This window comes from Scleropages formosus, chromosome 3 (assembly GCF_900964775.1).
Source record: "Scleropages formosus chromosome 3, fSclFor1.1, whole genome shotgun sequence".
Taxonomy (NCBI): Eukaryota; Metazoa; Chordata; class Actinopteri; order Osteoglossiformes; family Osteoglossidae; genus Scleropages; species Scleropages formosus.
Window position 1 is genome coordinate 15,787,851 of NC_041808.1, and position 17,535 is coordinate 15,805,385.

Sequence of the window (17,535 nt, forward strand, 5' to 3'; positions counted from 1 at the left end):
TCTACACCAACACCACCAAATTAATAGCAAATGACAAATTAACTGGGAGGGCATGGTGGCGCAGTGGGTTTGAGCAGGTCCTACTTTCCAGTGGGTCTGGGGTTCAAGTCCTGCTTGGGGTGCCCTGCGATGCTCTGGCATCCTGTCCTGGGTGTGTCCCCTCTCCCTCCAGCCTTGCGCCCTGTGTTGCTGCAACCCCACTTGGGACAAGCGGTTTCAGACAATGTGTGTCTGTGTGTGACAGATAACCTAACAAAATTTCATTCCTGGTGTAAACATACCACCACAAATCACTGCAACCACAGAGGATAGGACAAACCTGACTGCATACATTAGGGACTAAAGAAAATTCTGCTCATTTGTACGGTTATTGTATAAGTGGCAGGACATCGGCATTGTTGCGGTTACCCCTGGGTGTAAATACAAGAAAGAAGGGAGTTTTGTTCTGTGAGGTCACAAAAGTGCTGTGCCTTTACACCATCATGTGGCCTCTGCTGCAGTACTTGGGTTTGCTGTCTGGAGCAGTGAGTGCAGTTGAACGCTAGAAGGGGCCAGCACACACCGCCAATGTCCCTCGTGTCTTATTCATGTTCCTGTTTTGCTGCTTCGCATGCTTTTCATTTCAAGTGGAGACCATAAAAACATGCAAAAAAAATTAACGTGTCATCTTTTTCAGTACGACCCTGTCCTACAAAAAGTGCACGACAAAAACATTTTGAGAGAGAATGCGACTAAGTGGTTTGTGATCATAGATGTGTTGTTAGATCTTTTCCAGTGTAGTTCAAAATGTAGAAATAAGCAAAACGTTCATAGACACTGACATATGTCTCAAACTGGGATGACGAAAAGGAAAGTACAAGTTTACTCGTTTGACAAAATATGCCATGATTGTTGTGGTTAAACATTCACAGTTATAACTCGCAGTGCTTCTACTTTGTTTCACAGTACTTCTGAAACTGCGTGCATCTGTAAAAAATGTCACTGTTCCCAAGGGATCCCATACATTGAGTACAAGTGGTGGCCCCAGTACTAGTAATAACCTGATATCGCAACAATCAAATTCTTTCGAAATGGCTGCAATCACATGACCGGGGGGTGCAGTGGCGCAGTGGGTTGGACTGGGTCCTGCTCTCCAGGGGGTCTGGGGTTCGAGTCCTGCTTGGGGTGCCTTGCAATGGACTGGCATCCCGTCCTGGGTGTGTCCCCTCCTCCTCCAGCCTTTTGCCCTGTGTTGCCGGGTGAGGCTCCAGCTCACTGTGACCCTGTATGGGACAAGCAGTTTCAGATGTTGTGCGTGTGTGCTTGTGTGTGTGCAATCACATGGGGCAAGTCAACGAGGTGTTTATTAACTGATCTACTTTCTTTTTTCACCACTTGAGTCGTGGCGACAATAGAATACTGCAGTTTTATCAATAACATTCAATAAATAGCACAGACAGCCAGTTATAAACTGAAATCATTCGCTGAGCAGGTGGACTCAAGCCGAGTAAGAACAGCGGCGCCGAGGAGCATAACTTGACAGGTCTGGGGATAAGTACATGTTACACAATGAGCTCTTGGAGCAGTGAGATGTCAACTTCGGCAAGAGTCAATGCAAAACAACAAATTAACATATAAAAATGTTCATTTTTGTGCCAAACAATGCTCCTAAAATGTCTCTTTTTTCATATTAACATGTACTGTATGTGCTTTCAGAGCTACAGGCTCCGTGGTCAGAATTAACCCCCAGAATTAAGAATAAATATTGGATTGCAGATGGCAAGAGACCTTAAACAGAGACTTGAATCTCTCAGGAACAGTATCAAATCCAGATCTGGGGTTATGACAGAAAACAAACTGTCACATCACCACTTCCTGTTCTTCAAACCTGGTTAACAAAACGGTCATGCTGAACTCCAAGTGTCAGTAGCCTAATTATATGCAAATTAATGCATTCAAATCGGTTCCAACATGTACCTCTGGACACCTAAATGCCAGCAGCCTCATATATTTCACTGTTGCTGCTGTTTGCTTAATTATTGCTGAAAAGAAGACACACACACACACACACACACACACACACACACACACACACATTTTCTGAACCGCTTGTCCTATACGGGGTCGCGGGGAACCGGAGCCTACCCAGCAACACAGGGGCGTAAGGCCAGAGGGGGAGGGGACACACCCAGGACGGGATGCCAGTCTGTCGCAAGGCACCCCAAGCAGGACTCGAACCCCAGACCCACGGGAGAGCAGGACCCGGTCTAACCCACTGTGCCACCGCGCCCCCTAGTGCTGAAAAGAAGACCTAATATAAATTTCCAATACAAAATCTCCCTGCTGCAAGTGCACAAAAATCCAGCACAAAGCTTAATTTAGGCTTTATCCTGGATGAGTTAAATGCAAAAACATACTAAACTTGTCTAAAGCGTCACTCGCTTGTCTCAGTACATCCCAAAAAACAAACATTGAAAAGATGTAACTATGAACACACACTTGCCCCACATGAGGTCGCAGGGAGCCAGAGCATAACCCAGCAACACAGGGCGTGGGGCCGGAGGGGGAAGGGACACACCCAGGACAGGATGCCAGTCCATCGCAAGGCACCCCAAGCAGGACTTGAACCCCAGGCCCGCCAGAGAGCAGGACCCACTCAAACCCACTGCGCCACCGCACCCCCACTATGAAAACATTTGATAGAAACTGTATGCCATATGGAAGTCCAGCTTGTTTACCAAATGAAAACTGTAATTTGTCCCATTTTAAAAGTGTAACAACAATTATAATGCAGTATTGTTCTAATTTGTTCATCTCACATTCAGACTGAAACCTGTTACAACTAAAGCTCAGAAATAGAAGGAATGTGTGTTATTATTTATTAATTTCATTAGCCACCATCACATTCGCAGCAAGTGGGACCTCTACATTCGTACTGCTTTAGTGTAACACAGCAGTGTACTTCCACATAAACTGAAAGGGTTCCAAGTTTACAGAAAAGGAGGATCTAAAAAATTATCTGACCAACAAACATAACCCTGTTCCAACAGCCATGCACCACCATCCCAGGTTTTTGTTTCTGGCAGTGTAAGTCACCTTGGTGAATAAGGTGTGTGGGCTGATGACACTACATACATAGAGTTCATTGGAAGTCGCTTTGGAGAAAAGTATCCGCTCAATAAATGAATGTAAAGTTGGCCTTACATTACACTTGTATATTCGCAACTTCCCCATACTGGGAGTACAGTAAGACTCCATGTCTCTTTTATGAAGTCATTGTTTCATTTTGTGTAAAAATTATGCATCATATCTTAACTAATATCAGTTGAAGGGAACACAGAGAAATAAAAAAACACTGCTGTGCAAGATAAACAGTTACTGACAACATACCTGAGTGTAATTATTGTACATATTGGCAGTACACTTCTTCATCTTCCCCGAACTCATACAGAGTAAGCCATGTGGAATGGCCCACTATCTACTGTAAAATTAACATTGTTGCATAATAAATTCAGAAAGTCAAGCAAAAGGTTTTTGGATGTATTGCCATTTTGAGGAAGCTGACCAACCCTAACCTTCAAACATGTCACGTGGTGTCATTTTAAAGCGCAGCATGTCCTCTATATATGGTGATTTAGGACTCAGTATTGTAGTGTGTATACCTTGGGATTTACATTTAAAAAGTAGCGTCCTCCAGAGTGGACGAAAATGAAGCCGGGGCGTCGTCTCAACAACCGCTTGTCCCGAGCGGGGTCGCGGTGAGCCGGAGCCTAACCCGGCAACACAGGCCAGGGTGTGAGGCTGGAGGGGGGAGGGGACACACCCAGGACGGGACGCCACTCCATTGCAAGGCACTCCAAGCCTTCAGGACTCGATCTCCAGACCCGCCGCCACGCCCCACTATAATAATAATAATAATACACACACACACACATTTTCAGAACCGCTTGTCCCTTACGGGGTCACGGGGAACCGGAGCCAACCCGGTAACACAGGGCGTAAGGCCGGAGGGGGAAGGGGACACACCCAGGACGGGACGCCAGTCCGTCACAAGGCACCCCAAGCGGGACTCGAACCCCAGACCCACCGGAGAGTAGGACTGCGGTCCAACCCACTGCGCCACCGCACCCCCTTGTATAATAATAATAATTAATAATAATAATAATAATAATAATAACGAGGAAAACGGTGAGCTGCACTGCTAGGTGTCGGAAGGGAGAGCTGCTGTGTGTGTGTGTGTGTGTGTGTGTGTGTGCCTGTGCCAAGGTCCTCCCCCCTGTCCGTCTCGGACCCCGGCGTCAGTCAGTCGAGTCACGCTGACTGAGGCGGCCACACGCGGCGCTCTGCCATGCCCGGGATCCTGCTGGGGGATGTCTTCCCCAATTTCGAAGCCGAAACCACCATTGGCCCCATCAGATTTCACGATTTCCTGGGAAACTCGTGAGTACCGCGACCGCACTCAACGAACGGAACGAACGGTGGTGGTGTCACGCGGGAGCGCGGCGCGCGCGGGGACTAGTCTGTCTGGAGCGAGAGAAGTCCGCATAGCGAGCTTTTTTAGTTTTTGCGCAGAAACACGGGAACATGATAGCAGACCTGCTGTTCGCGTGCGTGTTGTTATATGCATATTATGATGACCACTCTTTCTCGTCATTAAAAGCGGTGTATGAAGTTGAAGAGGAGGCTGGAGCGCGTCGTGGGTGTGTGTGTGTGTGTGTGTGTGTGTGTGTGTGTGACGAGGCGAACGAACGGCTGACAGCCGCTCCTTCAGTCAAGAACGATGAGCATTCAGAGTATTATTGCCTAAATATATCGCTTAGTAATCATACACGTATGTGAGAGTCAGAAAGGTGAAACGCGGTCATCGTTGTGTCGCTGTCAGGCGGTTGGTAGGTTAGGTATCTCATGGCGACCTCGTTCCTCCCTCGATTCCAGCCACCTCATCACAGCTACTAGCTGCGGTGCCGCCTTACTGTACACCAATTATTATTTACTGCAAATACATTCCAAACGCACCGTGCTGGAGTCAGCGGCTCGCCTCTGTAAACCACTAACTAATGCAATAACGGTCTCCCGTTGGGACGTGATTCGGAGAAGTGATTGTGCAAACGTAGCCGTGTGATCGCGGGCTTGCGGCGACACACACAGTCAGAAGTAGGTCGTGGGATCCGGAAGAGGACGGAGAGGTCGCGCGAGGCGCGGCGCCGGGTTCCGCTACGGCCGCGAAAGGGAGCGAAACGAAAAAGGCCGCGCCTCAGGATGAACCGTAATAATAGCGCTTCAAGTGTTCCCGTTTGATCAAAACTTCGGATCCGGCCCGTTTTGCGAGGGCATTTTTTGCAACACCACCATGCCAGGGATTCACATGATCGCTCCCTTTAACTTGTTGGCAGACTGTCTTTCTTTTACATTTCAGCGATCACGTCAAGCAACAAGTACTGTAGAAACTTTTGTTTTGCAGTTCAAGCCTGAATAATGTGCAGAGAAAAGCAACGTGAGAAGGGGCAAACCCAATGATACACTCAACCCTCCTATAACAGTCCGTACCCAACAAAAAAAGAGCTACAGCTGCTTATGGAAAGAACCCCTTTGTGTAACTTGTTGTAACACATTTTTGGAACAGGGATCTCAAACCCGAAGCGTTTTGTCTCTCGGTTCTGTCAACCTGGTCCTTTTCCTTCACTTTATTCCCAGGGACAGGTGGTATTATAATAGTTAGAGCTGCTGCCTTTGGCCCCAAAGGTTGCAGGTTCAAGCCTCCACCTATAATACCCTTGAGCAAGGTACTGTCACTAAATTGTTCCTGTAGAATCGTATAAACCGGTGAAATACCTTAACGTTATACGCTGCTTTTACGAATAAATGTAATTTTCGTTCACGCTGGGAATATGCAGTGCGATTTCACTGAAGAAATTAACCCAGTTAGAGGAACCGGTGTACGCAGGTAGTTCGGCACAGGGTGAGTAGAGAACATTTTAGGTTACAAGCTTTGATCTGGCTTTCACCATTTTGATCTGCATTTGGACACCAGCGCTATCCTGTGATCGCAGCTTGACTGGTGGTGGTGTAAGTGACAGCGCATTTATGGGCCATTTCCTGTAACTTTTCAGAGACGGCATTGTCTTGGCTGTCGCATGCTGCGTAAGTCAGCAAGACACTAACTCTGCATCATAAAAGAAAACCCCAAATGGTTCCAAGTGAAAGCAGTCCTACAATCTAGCTCTTCAGGTATGGGTTAGCCCTAGATTTGGCTTTGGTCCAGGCTACCCTGGCTTGATAAAGAGGTCAGTGACAGAACTACATGTCTTCAAAGCCTGTGATAGTATGTTTAATCGCAAATATTTTTTGTTTTTTGACATTTTCACTGGAACAGTTCAGGTTCCATGCCTTCCTGAAGCAAACAGCAGGGTCAGTCTAGGGACTTAAGCCATTTTTTAGTTTAATGCAGTGATGTTGCAGGAAGCGATGGTGTCCGTAGGATTTGCTCTCCAGAGATGATGGAATCAGAAACATAGGTCCAATACCTCCTCTTCCAGGTGGGGCATCCTCTTCTCTCACCCACGCGATTACACTCCTGTGTGCACCACCGAATTGGGCCGTGCGGCCAGCCTCAGCAGGGAGTTCAGCAAGCGCAATGTCAAGATGATTGCACTTTCCATTGACAGCGTGGAAGACCACCATGGCTGGAGCAAGGTATCAGTTAATGCCCAGTTTCTTTAAAAGTTATGCAGTGTGGGACACAGGGATCAGGAGCATTTGAGCGCAAATAAGCGTATCTATGACCTGAGATCTGAGCACAACACTGGAGACATAAACAGTGACACACTAAAACAGATCACCTGAACAGCATGTCTTTGGAATGGGGGAGTAGAATTTGGGAAACATTTAAGAAACCTGTGCAAACTGGGAAAGAAACTCGCATGGATATACTTGTAACTATAAGGTGGAACTGCTATCCACTGACTCTCCCTGTCACTTTTGGATCCATTTGCATGTCAGCTTCCTTGTGTGTATCACAGTTAGTGTGCAAACTTGTCATGTACATAGAGGGAATCATCTTGTGTTTAAATGCATATAAAAATGGGCATTTTTATTGTAAAGCAAGTAGACAGAAGCTCACACTGTTGTGATGTTAAAAATAAAGTTAAAAGTAACAGTGCATTTTATACTGCTGACAAAGGAAAATCATTATACTGTACTGCAGATACTTGTCAGGTTATTATAAAATTGAAGATCACTTTGCCTTAATGTTCATAGCGGAAAAGTATGTCTGTGCTGTAAAGATGCTCCTTTTTTCTAAGGTGTTCCAGAACCTTGTACATTTGTACTGATACACTGGCTAACAAACAGCACTATACAGTACTTGCAGTTTAACTAGATGTTTTCTTTCTACAGTCAAAATTAAGTACTGAGAATAACCACAAATGCAAAACTATGGCAGAAAAGCTTGCTTCTTATCTCATTGTTGCCTCTCAGATGAGTTTTTTACAGACTCTGATCTCTAGTGTTACACCATATCTATAAAAAGATTGTCACAATCTGCAGCCAAACCCAACTGTGGCAGTGCCCATAGTGATTAACACACAGTTTTAAGTGTTGCACCATTCTATTTCACATTTGCACTGATCCATTTGCTGGCACTTACCCTCCATTGCAGTGTAGTTGTTACATCACAGCTGTTTGTGGCCCAAAGTACCAAGAGGCTTAGTACAAGCTACACTGGCCCTGTATTGTTTGTGTGCTCATTTTATTTGTGGTTGGGTGAAAAAATCTCTCTCTCTTACATTTATTCATTTAGCTGACACTTTTCCCCAAAGCAACTTACAAGATTAAGGTCACAACTATTACATGCTTACAATCATTTATCCAGCTGGGTAATTTTACTAAAGCAATTTAGGGTAAGCACCTTACTTAAGAGTACTACAGCCAGAGGTGGGGATCAAACCTGCAACCTTTGGGTCCAAAGGCAGTAGCTCTAAGCACTATGTTACCAGCTGTCCCTATAGCCCCTCTTTCTCTATGGTTTACTCAGGACATCATAGCATACAACGAGGCCTCCGACAACACACTCCCATTCCCCATCATCGCGGATGACAAGCGTGAACTGGCCATAGAACTGGGCATGCTGGACCCGGATGAGAGGGACAAGGACGGCATGCCCCTGACTGCCCGCTGTGTGAGTATCTCCTCCTGTAGCTGGACTATATATCTCCATGCAAGTTCTGGGTTCATAGCGCTGCTCTTAGTAATGATTGTTATATTTTGTTCCACTTCTGATTTTTTCCAGAGTTGCAGTCTGACCTTCATGTTGAATTAAATGTGCATCCTTTTGTCAGGCATCTTATAATGTTATGGTCACTCTGTTTCACATAGGTACACTGATGCTTTTAACTAACAAGAAAGTGATCAAATATTTCTGAAAAGTACTCATTGTTCTGAAGGATCCAAAATGACTAATAACTTACAGCTTTGCATTTATGAAGATGGACTCAATATACATAAGAGAAAATGGAACAGCTTTCATCACTGATTCACTTGTGTGACCATTTACCGCCCAGGTGTTTGTGATTGGGCCAGACAAGAAGCTGAAACTTTCAATCCTGTACCCTGCTACAACGGGCCGGAACTTTGATGAGCTCCTGAGGGTCATTGACTCACTCCAGCTGACAGCAGAGAAGAGAGTGGCCACTCCTGTAGACTGGAAGGTGGGGTTTCCGCTCACACCCTCCCTGACAGAACAAAAATCTAGCCTTACAGGGTTTTCTGTCTGCCATCATAACAGGCCACATTAAGAGATATTTTCTTGGGAACAGACTAACTTGACTAACAGAGGCTAAAAGACTTGGCTTGAAGTGTGCTTGTACTAAGAAAAATGGGGATATGTTCTAGTAGGATGTCAGTTATTTCTGTTAACAGTACTTACATTCCGATTAGAAATGTAGATATATGGTTGTTCATCTGCCTTTGACTAATTTAGGTTTGGTTTTTCCCTTTTTTCCCTGGTTTGGCTTCATTTCACTCTCTGTCAGCCTGGCGACAGCGTCATGGTCCCACCAAACATTCCAGAAGATGAGGCTGCAACACTCTTCCCCGCTGGCGTTTTTACGAAAGACTTGCCCTCTGGGAAGAAATACCTGCGCTACACACCACAGCCATAAGGGGACACTAGTCCCTTTAACCAGAGACAACTGAAAGCTGCAATACTTGCACTTAGTACTGAACGTAGTTGACTAACCATTACAACTCGCTGTTACATGTCACCATATTTAACCACAGAACATGCCACCTTTGCAGCTAAGTGCCAGCTTAAGGTTTCTGCAAATCAAGGCTTCTCTCCTCAATGTGCATGTGTTCCTGTTATTAATCTCACATCACATCACATGAATAATGCCATTACACCAGTCACTGAATAACTATAGACTGACTGACCAGAGTTTATGCTGTGACGAATATGTAGAGTGCCTTAGACTCAACCAGTAAAAACAAAATTACTATACACTTGTTTCATCCTGCTCATTATAACATAGAAATAATCCATAAAGTGTGAAATAGATTTTGTTCAGCTCTGCTACGTACTGAATGACATATTCCAATCACTCACCAAAAGATGTACTGACACAATCTGCACACATCTTTACATCTAAAGGAACCTAATCCGCACACACTGACTGCTTATGTTACGAATGGAATTATACCAAATTTGCAGAGATAGATTTTTCCAATTTATTTTTAATTGCATTTTCTTTATTTATGTATTTTCATATATATATATAAACCTGGAAATGCATTGAGGAATGTTTGTATTACTAAGATTTTGTAGATTGTGACAATGTGGTAAATATGAATTTGGAGGTATAAACAAATTCAGTGACAAACAGACTTCTGGTATAAGTTGTGTTCATAAAATGAAGAACCGGTGCATCTATCACAATAAATACACAAGTCATCCACAAATAACTAGCAAAAGATCTACTCTAAAGCAAGAATCTCTAATCTTGGTCCAGATGTTTATTAGTTACTTGTAAATAACTTTAAGGGACTTGTTGGGATTCAAGTTAAGTAACATTTTGAAGAATACAAACGCCATGTGGCAGAGTGAGAAGACTGGAGGACAACTGATTTACAAAACCGTGTTTTACTTGACAGGGACTAACACAAGGCTTTCGGTAACACATGGACTGGTTCCCTCTAAGACCACCATCATGTACTTGTTATGAAAAATATCTGACATATATGCAAACCAAAAAAAATGGTGTTAAAACCTGGTCAAAAATTACCCTCAAAGCCATGAGGTTGAAGTGTGAGCTGATAAAAATGAGTTTTACACATGCTTAACATGTTCAGTCACCTGAAATCAGGCTACATATAATGATTCCAGCAGTGAAGGCTTTGATATGCCAGTTCACGGCATTAGTTGTTTTGACAGAGCCATGATCGAACCAGGAAACCTGTTCAATCTGAGAGCAGTGGTGTGAATGATCTGGTTCTCATGTTCAACCATAAAGAGTAAAGTCCTGTCATCTGTTAAACTTTGTTAAATTTCACACTGGTGATCAAGGACTCTCAAAAAAAAATTCAGAGGACAACAGATAAGGAATGTCATGAGACATTTTATATCTGTCTGTGCTGAAAATTCACGGACAACAATCACAGCAGTACACTAACAATTCCACACCAGAATACGGGCAGTACTCCTTTCTACCTTGTAAGGTACACTGCTGACAATTGTTAGAATTCAAAAATACCAATATACTGTTATTTAGGAAGATGTTTAAGTACTAATGAGTTTCATTTATGAACTATGAATAGCTTGAATTCAGCTTTATCAGACACAATATATACAGTGTGTCTATATACAGCACTGTACATATTTTCTGTATTAATTTTGCATTCTCTCAGTAAACTGCTAGAAGTCAGTTGCAAAATTGGGTCACAGGCCAGGATCAGGGCTGAAAACCACTGAGTCCCTACAAAAGTGTACGGTTTGTTCACCGAGTTTTCATCACAAACAAATTTGGAGAATTTACTGCACCTCATTATTACTGTGAAACCTATACTCACATCCACAGCCTTTTCAAACTAAGCTCTGTCTCCTTCCCTCGCAGGATCTCGATCGAAGACAGTTCCCCGGAACGCCCTCGGCCGTGCTCCCTGATGTCAGTCCTGCATCAGAGCAGCGTATTCCCTCTGGTGAGCAGCCAGCCGGAGGAACACTCTGTACTTCTTATTGTAGAAACTGCAAAGAACAGATCCCCCAAAAGCGGGTATTGAAAAACTGCTACCCCACAGAGTTAGTTGATTTTCCTAGGGAACCCTCTTATCCAGGGCCAGCAAGGGCATTAAGATTTACATTACATTTATTCATTTAGTTGACACCTTACTTGAAAACAACTTACAATGTTAAGGTTACAACTATTTACCCATTTATGCAGCTGGGTAATTCTGACTGGAGCAATTTAGGGTAAGTACCTTGCTCAAGGGTACAACAAGTACGTCGAGAGGTGGAAATCGAACCTGTGACCTTTGCGGCCAAAGGCAGCAGCTCTAACCACTATGCTACCAGCTGTCCCGATGACTAGATGAACATCCTAGTACAAGTCAGTCCTTGTGTACTTAATGGACAATATCCCTCCATCCCTTATTTTATTCTTGATTTTGCCAACTTCTTAATCTACAGTGACTTGCATTATTTGTAGCTATTACATGCAGCTTCACAATGACTACCTATTCATACAGCAGGGAATTCTAGCTAGAGCAATTCAGGGAAATTACCCTGGCCAAAAGTGCTAAAGCAGAAGAGTTCAAACCAGCAACCAGCTCTAATCATTATGCTACCCATCAGCCCCATGACAATAGCCTATTAATATGTGCAAACTACTGAATCAACCCGGAAGGAAGTAAGAAACCTGGCAGCATTAACCACATGTCATTTTCCAGTGCATTGTCAGTGGGCTTGAAAAAAGTTTTTAAATTGCAAGGCAAAAAGACACCTAATTGTTTAGGGATTAGTCACATCTTGCTGTACATCATACTACTTCAAGCAGATGTTCCTTCAGTTCCAACCCCTGCAATACTACTGGACTCACTCAGGGCAATGTTGCAACAGAGGCACTCATACACTCACCTCAGATGCTCAAGGTTTGGCTGGACCACTTTCCCCACCTTTGCCATCTTTTGCATCGCCTCCTGGAAAATACAAACACAACATCCTTTACACATCAACTGCTTATAGCAATTTAAAAAGCCGAAAGCTGTTTCACACATTCAATACATGTTCAATACCACCCGACAGATGCCCAAAAGTCTGGTGGTCTATCTAAAAGTACAATAAAATACAGAAGGTACAAAAAATAGAACAGGTGTTTGACCTGAATGATTTTTGGTATAAATAACCCCAACTTTCCCAGATACACTTGATTTTGATCCTGTTATACAACTCACAGGCACCAGATGGCAGTATAGTACCAGTCTGCATACAGAACAGTGCAGTCTGGGTTCTAGTCCTTCACTAGTTACATTAACATTTATTCATTTAGCTGATGCTTTTCTCCAAAACAAACTTACAGTGTTAAGCTACTTACCATTATTTACTGATTTATACAGCTGGATAATTTTACTGGAGCAATTTCGAGTAAGTACCTTGCTCCAGGGCGCTACACCAGTAGGTGGGATTCAAACCTGCAACTGTCGGGCCCAAAGGTAGGAGCTCTAATGGCTCTGCTATCAACTGCCCCATTACCTTCATGATGTGCTCAAAATAAAGCTTAATTTCTCCAAAAAGTCAAAAGATGCAGTATTTCTGTAAACTGAGACTGTAAGCCAAAGCCCTAAAAAAGCTTGGCTCAAAGTCATAAAAACAGTCTTTGAAAGTGTTTTAAATCAAGGTAACAGAAGGTTTATTTTCATTATTACTCATGATTTAGGTGATTCCTTTGTTCAATGTAACTTACAATGCAAGGCTGGAACTTTTAGAGAATGCAACCAGAAAAAGATGTAAAATGTAAATAAACTTGCACCCAGGATATAGGACTCAATTAGCAAAATCACACTTCACAATTGGCACAATCACACATTCCTTCATACATGGGATTTTCACTTTACTGTATTTATTTTTTTTTTTTATTACACACCTATAGCCAAGAGATCAGTATTAAAAACAGTGTTATCCCATAGCACACCTAATTACCACTGAATTCAACAGTACAGTTAATCCAACTGCTATTTCACCAGTGAGCTCTACAAATACGATTGCTTGACATGGCTGTAGAAGTGAGCAAAAACAGGCTGTGCAAATTTGGGAGCGAAGGGAACCATGGTTGTAATAACAGATACACCAGGGAAGTCGTGCTGACCGCAGGAGGAGGAGAGGGGAGGCAGATGTCAGTTGGTGTGGTGTGTCTGTCTCTGCAACGGCTGACGTTCCCTTGCTTTGATGTGGCCCAGCTCTCAAAAGCCTGACTATGGGTCTGTATTCATCTACATTTATTCATTTAGCAGACGCTAAATGAATAAATGTAGATGAATTAGGAGAAAGAGACATAGTTGCAGATATGCGATTCTTAAGTCAACCTAGTTTGTTTCTTTCCGGGTCAAAACCTCTGCTGTAAGGCCATAATTCTATTTATTTAGTATGATACTGTAGGCACAGACAATACTTTTATCCTAAACTGTTTATAATTCAAGCATTTACTCAGTTTGATAATTTACTTAAGTACCTCACTGAATGGTACTGCGGCAGGGCCTCCACTAGGACTTGAAGTCAGCATCCTTAACCACTGTGCTTCTTGTCCTATTTTATATAATAAATATTATTTCGAGTTGTGGAAAAAGCTCGCAGAGTCATTTGCAGCTGCTCGTTTTTGCTGTACATTACCAAAAATGATAGGTGAGTTTGTGGCAGAAAATCTGTCTTCCAAACTTGGTCCATGAATGCAATCGTAGGTAATCCAGCTACTGAGAGGCACCAAACATGCAGTATTCACCAACAACCACTGATGCAAACAAGTGTCCTGCTTACCAAGAGCAAAAAACACGGTGCTATAAACTGTATTCCATTTTAGATTTATTCTGATTTGCTGCTGCAAATGCTGATATGGCACTTTCTAGCGATCGACAGAAGAGTTGGTCAGTTTCCGATCACCTTAGAAAACATGACTCATAAGTGAGTTATTAAGCCATTGTGTTTGCTTGAACAAAGGACTCGTAAAAAGGCTTGGCTTCAATGTACAGGTGTGTCCAGGTGTTACCGAGAGGGTGTACTCTTCTTTACCTGGATGGAGGAATAGTCGCGAGAGGCACAGGCACCCAGGACTGCGGCACCGACCAGCACGGCCTCTGTCTGAAAGGGCAGCGCAACAGGCAGGCCTGGAGAGGGGAGCACACGGCAGAGAGGGTGAGGGGCTCACGCACATTGACAGTGCTGATTCATTAAATGCGTGGTCCTAGATGTGGAGCACACCGCCCGGGGCTGGCACCGGACAGCAGTTTAACAAGCGGGTCCAGAGAACGAGCCGGTCCCTGAGAGCAACCGAGGCATGTGGTCCGACAAGCTGGTGATCCTCTCTAGGCAAGCTCTCTTCCGCTTGTAGGACTCCTCGTCGCCTCCCGCCCCATTCTCCTCCACACCTCCCTATTTACCACCATCTGTACAGTGCGAGCGCTTCAGTAAAACACAGAAAGTTACACTCAAAATGAAAAGACCAAATAAAAACCTCTTGTCTTAACTGCACAGCTCTACTGAGCTCAGTGTATCAATGTAGTACATTTTACATCATGTCGTAAAACCCTTACTGTGTAACACAGAAATTATACGTTGCCTGGGTGCCACCTAAACGGGTAACACTTTGAAAAGCATGGCTTTCACCTGTTTCACACTACAAAACCACTGCAACGAAGATTACCGGCTGCCTTTGTATTTCGGTTCTCTAAAGCACTCGTGACACTTCACACGTCATTTTAAGCTCCGGATCCAAACGGGACTGAATCTGATGTACAGTAACAGCAGCGCTGCAACCACATCTGTCTATGCCAATCCATTTATTTGACCAACAGATAAATAAAAGGCCCAAGCCTGAGCACATCTGCAGTCTGAGTAACGTACCGCTTTCGGGGGGGATGGTCGGTTCAAGCCCCAAGGCATCGGACCTCTTATTACAGCAAGAGGGAAATTCGACGGGCCAGACAAAAACTCTATCCTCCCCATGTTTAGATTAAGACAGGATTTGTATGGGTGGGGGTGGCAGGGGAGTCTGTGGCTCAAGTTTGGCCTGTATAAACAGGTTTTTAATGGAGAGGATGGGAACATCAAGTGCAGAATAGAGAGTGCAGAGATAGCCACTCTTGCCTTGCTGCTTCGCCCCACTGCCTTGCTTTATCTTTATCCCCTCACATAAACACACACACACACAGGACAGAATGTGTGAGCACTGAGCGTGGGCATGTTGAGATACTGCCCAGAGAATGCCACCGTGTGACAGTCAGTCACGGAGCTTCTGCAGTTCTACAGGAAGGCCTTCGCCACAACCGGGATCGTACCAGCCAAAAATCTGGGACATGAGAGCCTTTCCCCTCCATCACAGGTCACTAGAAAACCACTACACAAATGGCTGTGGCTTTGGATGAAACACAATTCTCAATTTTAAAATATACAAAGTGACCAGCAATAAGAATTACTGTACATACTCCCTGCCTGGCTAAGAGCTCAAACACCCCTCTCTAGGTACTCCTAAAGCAACCCGAAGCAAACACGCAAGTTAAACGGCATATTTTGTGCAGTTCGTCCGTAAACCAAGTCGTCCAAAATAGAGCATTCACCGAAGTACAGTATACCTGGGTGCACTGGGCCATAATAAATCACTGGAATTCCCTGCCTCGTTGCCAAGGCAGCACTGGTACTCCCAGCACTCCCGCTCACCTGTGACGTCGGCGTGCGTCTGCACAAAGAGAGCATTCTTACTCAGTCCGCCACAGAGGAACAGGGTTCTGATGTCATGTCCCGTCTCCTGCATAGTGTCCAGGATGTGCCTGGTGCCCAGCTGGAGGGGGATGAGGGGTGTCAGCAGAGACAAAGTATAACGCATTTATTTCTACATGCAGAAAACTCCTTTTTTCTCTCCAGTGAGAACTGCAAAATCATAACCCACCCTCATCCGCTCCCCCGCTTAATTTACTCACGGCGATGGACTGCACGGTGGCAAGGTACAGCAGAGCCAGGTCATCCACCGTGCGGGAGAGCGTCAGCCCAACGACCTGTACACAAATGCGGAGTGACGGACGAGTTAGGGTACATGCGTGATCTGCAGACGTGTCCTCGTGCTGACTGGCCGCAAATTGCTACTCGTTCTGTTCATTCTGACGGCACTATTAAGGGTTACACCTAATCTCCGTGCGTTAACTACTGCACAAATACACACACAGGAATCTATTTGCAGTCTACAAGTGCGCACTACTTGTCCCTAACACAGCATTAGATATTAGAAATTGTCTATGACAAAGGTCAAATCAAGTGAGAGATTCCGATCATTTAAGCTGTGCAGATATTCTGTACTAGGTGCTATTTATTGCAGGGGAGAAGCTGCGAGTATCGGCCGAATTAGCAGAAAGCGTCACTCCTTACACAGGAGCCAAACTCCTCAGTGTCTAGGAGCAGTGTGACGTCTATGCTCTGTGTGAATTATTCACAGCGTACTACATCTGGCAGACTAATGAAAAAGCTCTGTCTGATTTAAACTGATGTAGCACAAATGTCAAGGGCTTTAATGGGCAGCAGAGAAAATTACTGTACTTGATAATAATGACAGATCTGTACCATTAAAAAGAGGCAAGGCAAAAGCTAATAAGGTCATATAAGCCCATCACTAAAAAGAAAAAAAAAAAAAAACAGCTTGGATCATTCAGTTGAAGTGGAATATTGAGAAATGTTTTGTTTATAAAAAGAAACATTGAAGTAATGCATTTCAGTAGAGATATCCCTATAAATCACTGTAACCATTGCATTCAATGTAACGTAAAGGCAGGCTTGTGCAAATGAGCATCACATCAAGTTCACACCAACAACATAATAGATTTTTTACACATCTTAGGGGTTTTCATCTTCCTTTGGCACTGCAAATGATTGCTTGTGTCAGTTTTTGGCCATAGCACCAAATATTTCCTGAAACGGATCAAAGTGTCATCATTGTGAGATGTGTAATTGTACTGGAACCGAGATCCACGTTCAGATGATCCAAGGATGACATTCAGAGCGTGGTAAGAAAACTTTTCTCTCGGGGGGAGATTTAAAAATTTTGTTGGATCAGTTCACGGTAAGGACCAATCTTAAGGGTATTGCAGCACAAGGTGGGATTAAACCTGTGACCTCTGAGTCCAAAGGCAGCAGCTCTAATCACTACACTGTCCTCATACAATGCAAATAGTGTACATTGTTACACAAAAAGCAAATACCATAGACAACGGGAATTACGAAACATTAAATGGATAAACAGCGAGTGGCTGTGGAGCGTAAACGGTATTTTTAACCTGATCAGACCATTAGTGTGATATAGTACAAACTCAAGC

The 17,535-nt window shown here is 44.0% G+C and overlaps 2 protein-coding genes across 9 annotated transcripts in view; one reads left to right on the forward strand and one right to left on the reverse strand.

Annotated features, from left to right (window-relative positions):
- Positions 1–1,226: 1,226 nt before the first annotated feature.
- The window catches only part of fggy (FGGY carbohydrate kinase domain containing), a 97,303-nt gene continuing 80,994 nt past the window's right edge, over positions 1,227–17,535 (reverse strand). For 6 of the 8 annotated variants that reach the window (XM_018753415.2, XM_018753413.2, XM_018753416.2 and 3 more), the window contains 5 exons: positions 16,153–16,227; positions 15,893–16,013; positions 14,249–14,343; positions 12,104–12,165; positions 9,922–11,215 (listed from right to left, as the gene is read on the reverse strand). In XM_018753415.2, coding sequence (XP_018608931.1) covers positions 11,137–11,215; positions 12,104–12,165; positions 14,249–14,343; positions 15,893–16,013; positions 16,153–16,227 — 432 coding nt within the window. In that variant the 3' untranslated portion in view covers positions 9,922–11,136. Of the gene's footprint in view, positions 1,263–9,921; positions 11,216–12,103; positions 12,166–13,518; positions 13,769–14,248; positions 14,344–15,892; positions 16,014–16,152; positions 16,228–17,535 lie in introns of those variants that run through there. The other 2 variants (XR_003797546.1, XM_018753414.1) reach the window with 2 other exon arrangements.
- Positions 4,248–9,856, forward strand: LOC108935117 (peroxiredoxin-6-like). Its single transcript, XM_018753421.2, has 5 exons — positions 4,248–4,419; positions 6,516–6,672; positions 8,012–8,155; positions 8,538–8,684; positions 9,009–9,856. Exons 1-5 carry the CDS (start codon positions 4,328–4,330, stop codon positions 9,135–9,137), a joined length of 669 nt encoding a protein of 222 aa, XP_018608937.1. The 5' UTR covers positions 4,248–4,327; the 3' UTR covers positions 9,138–9,856.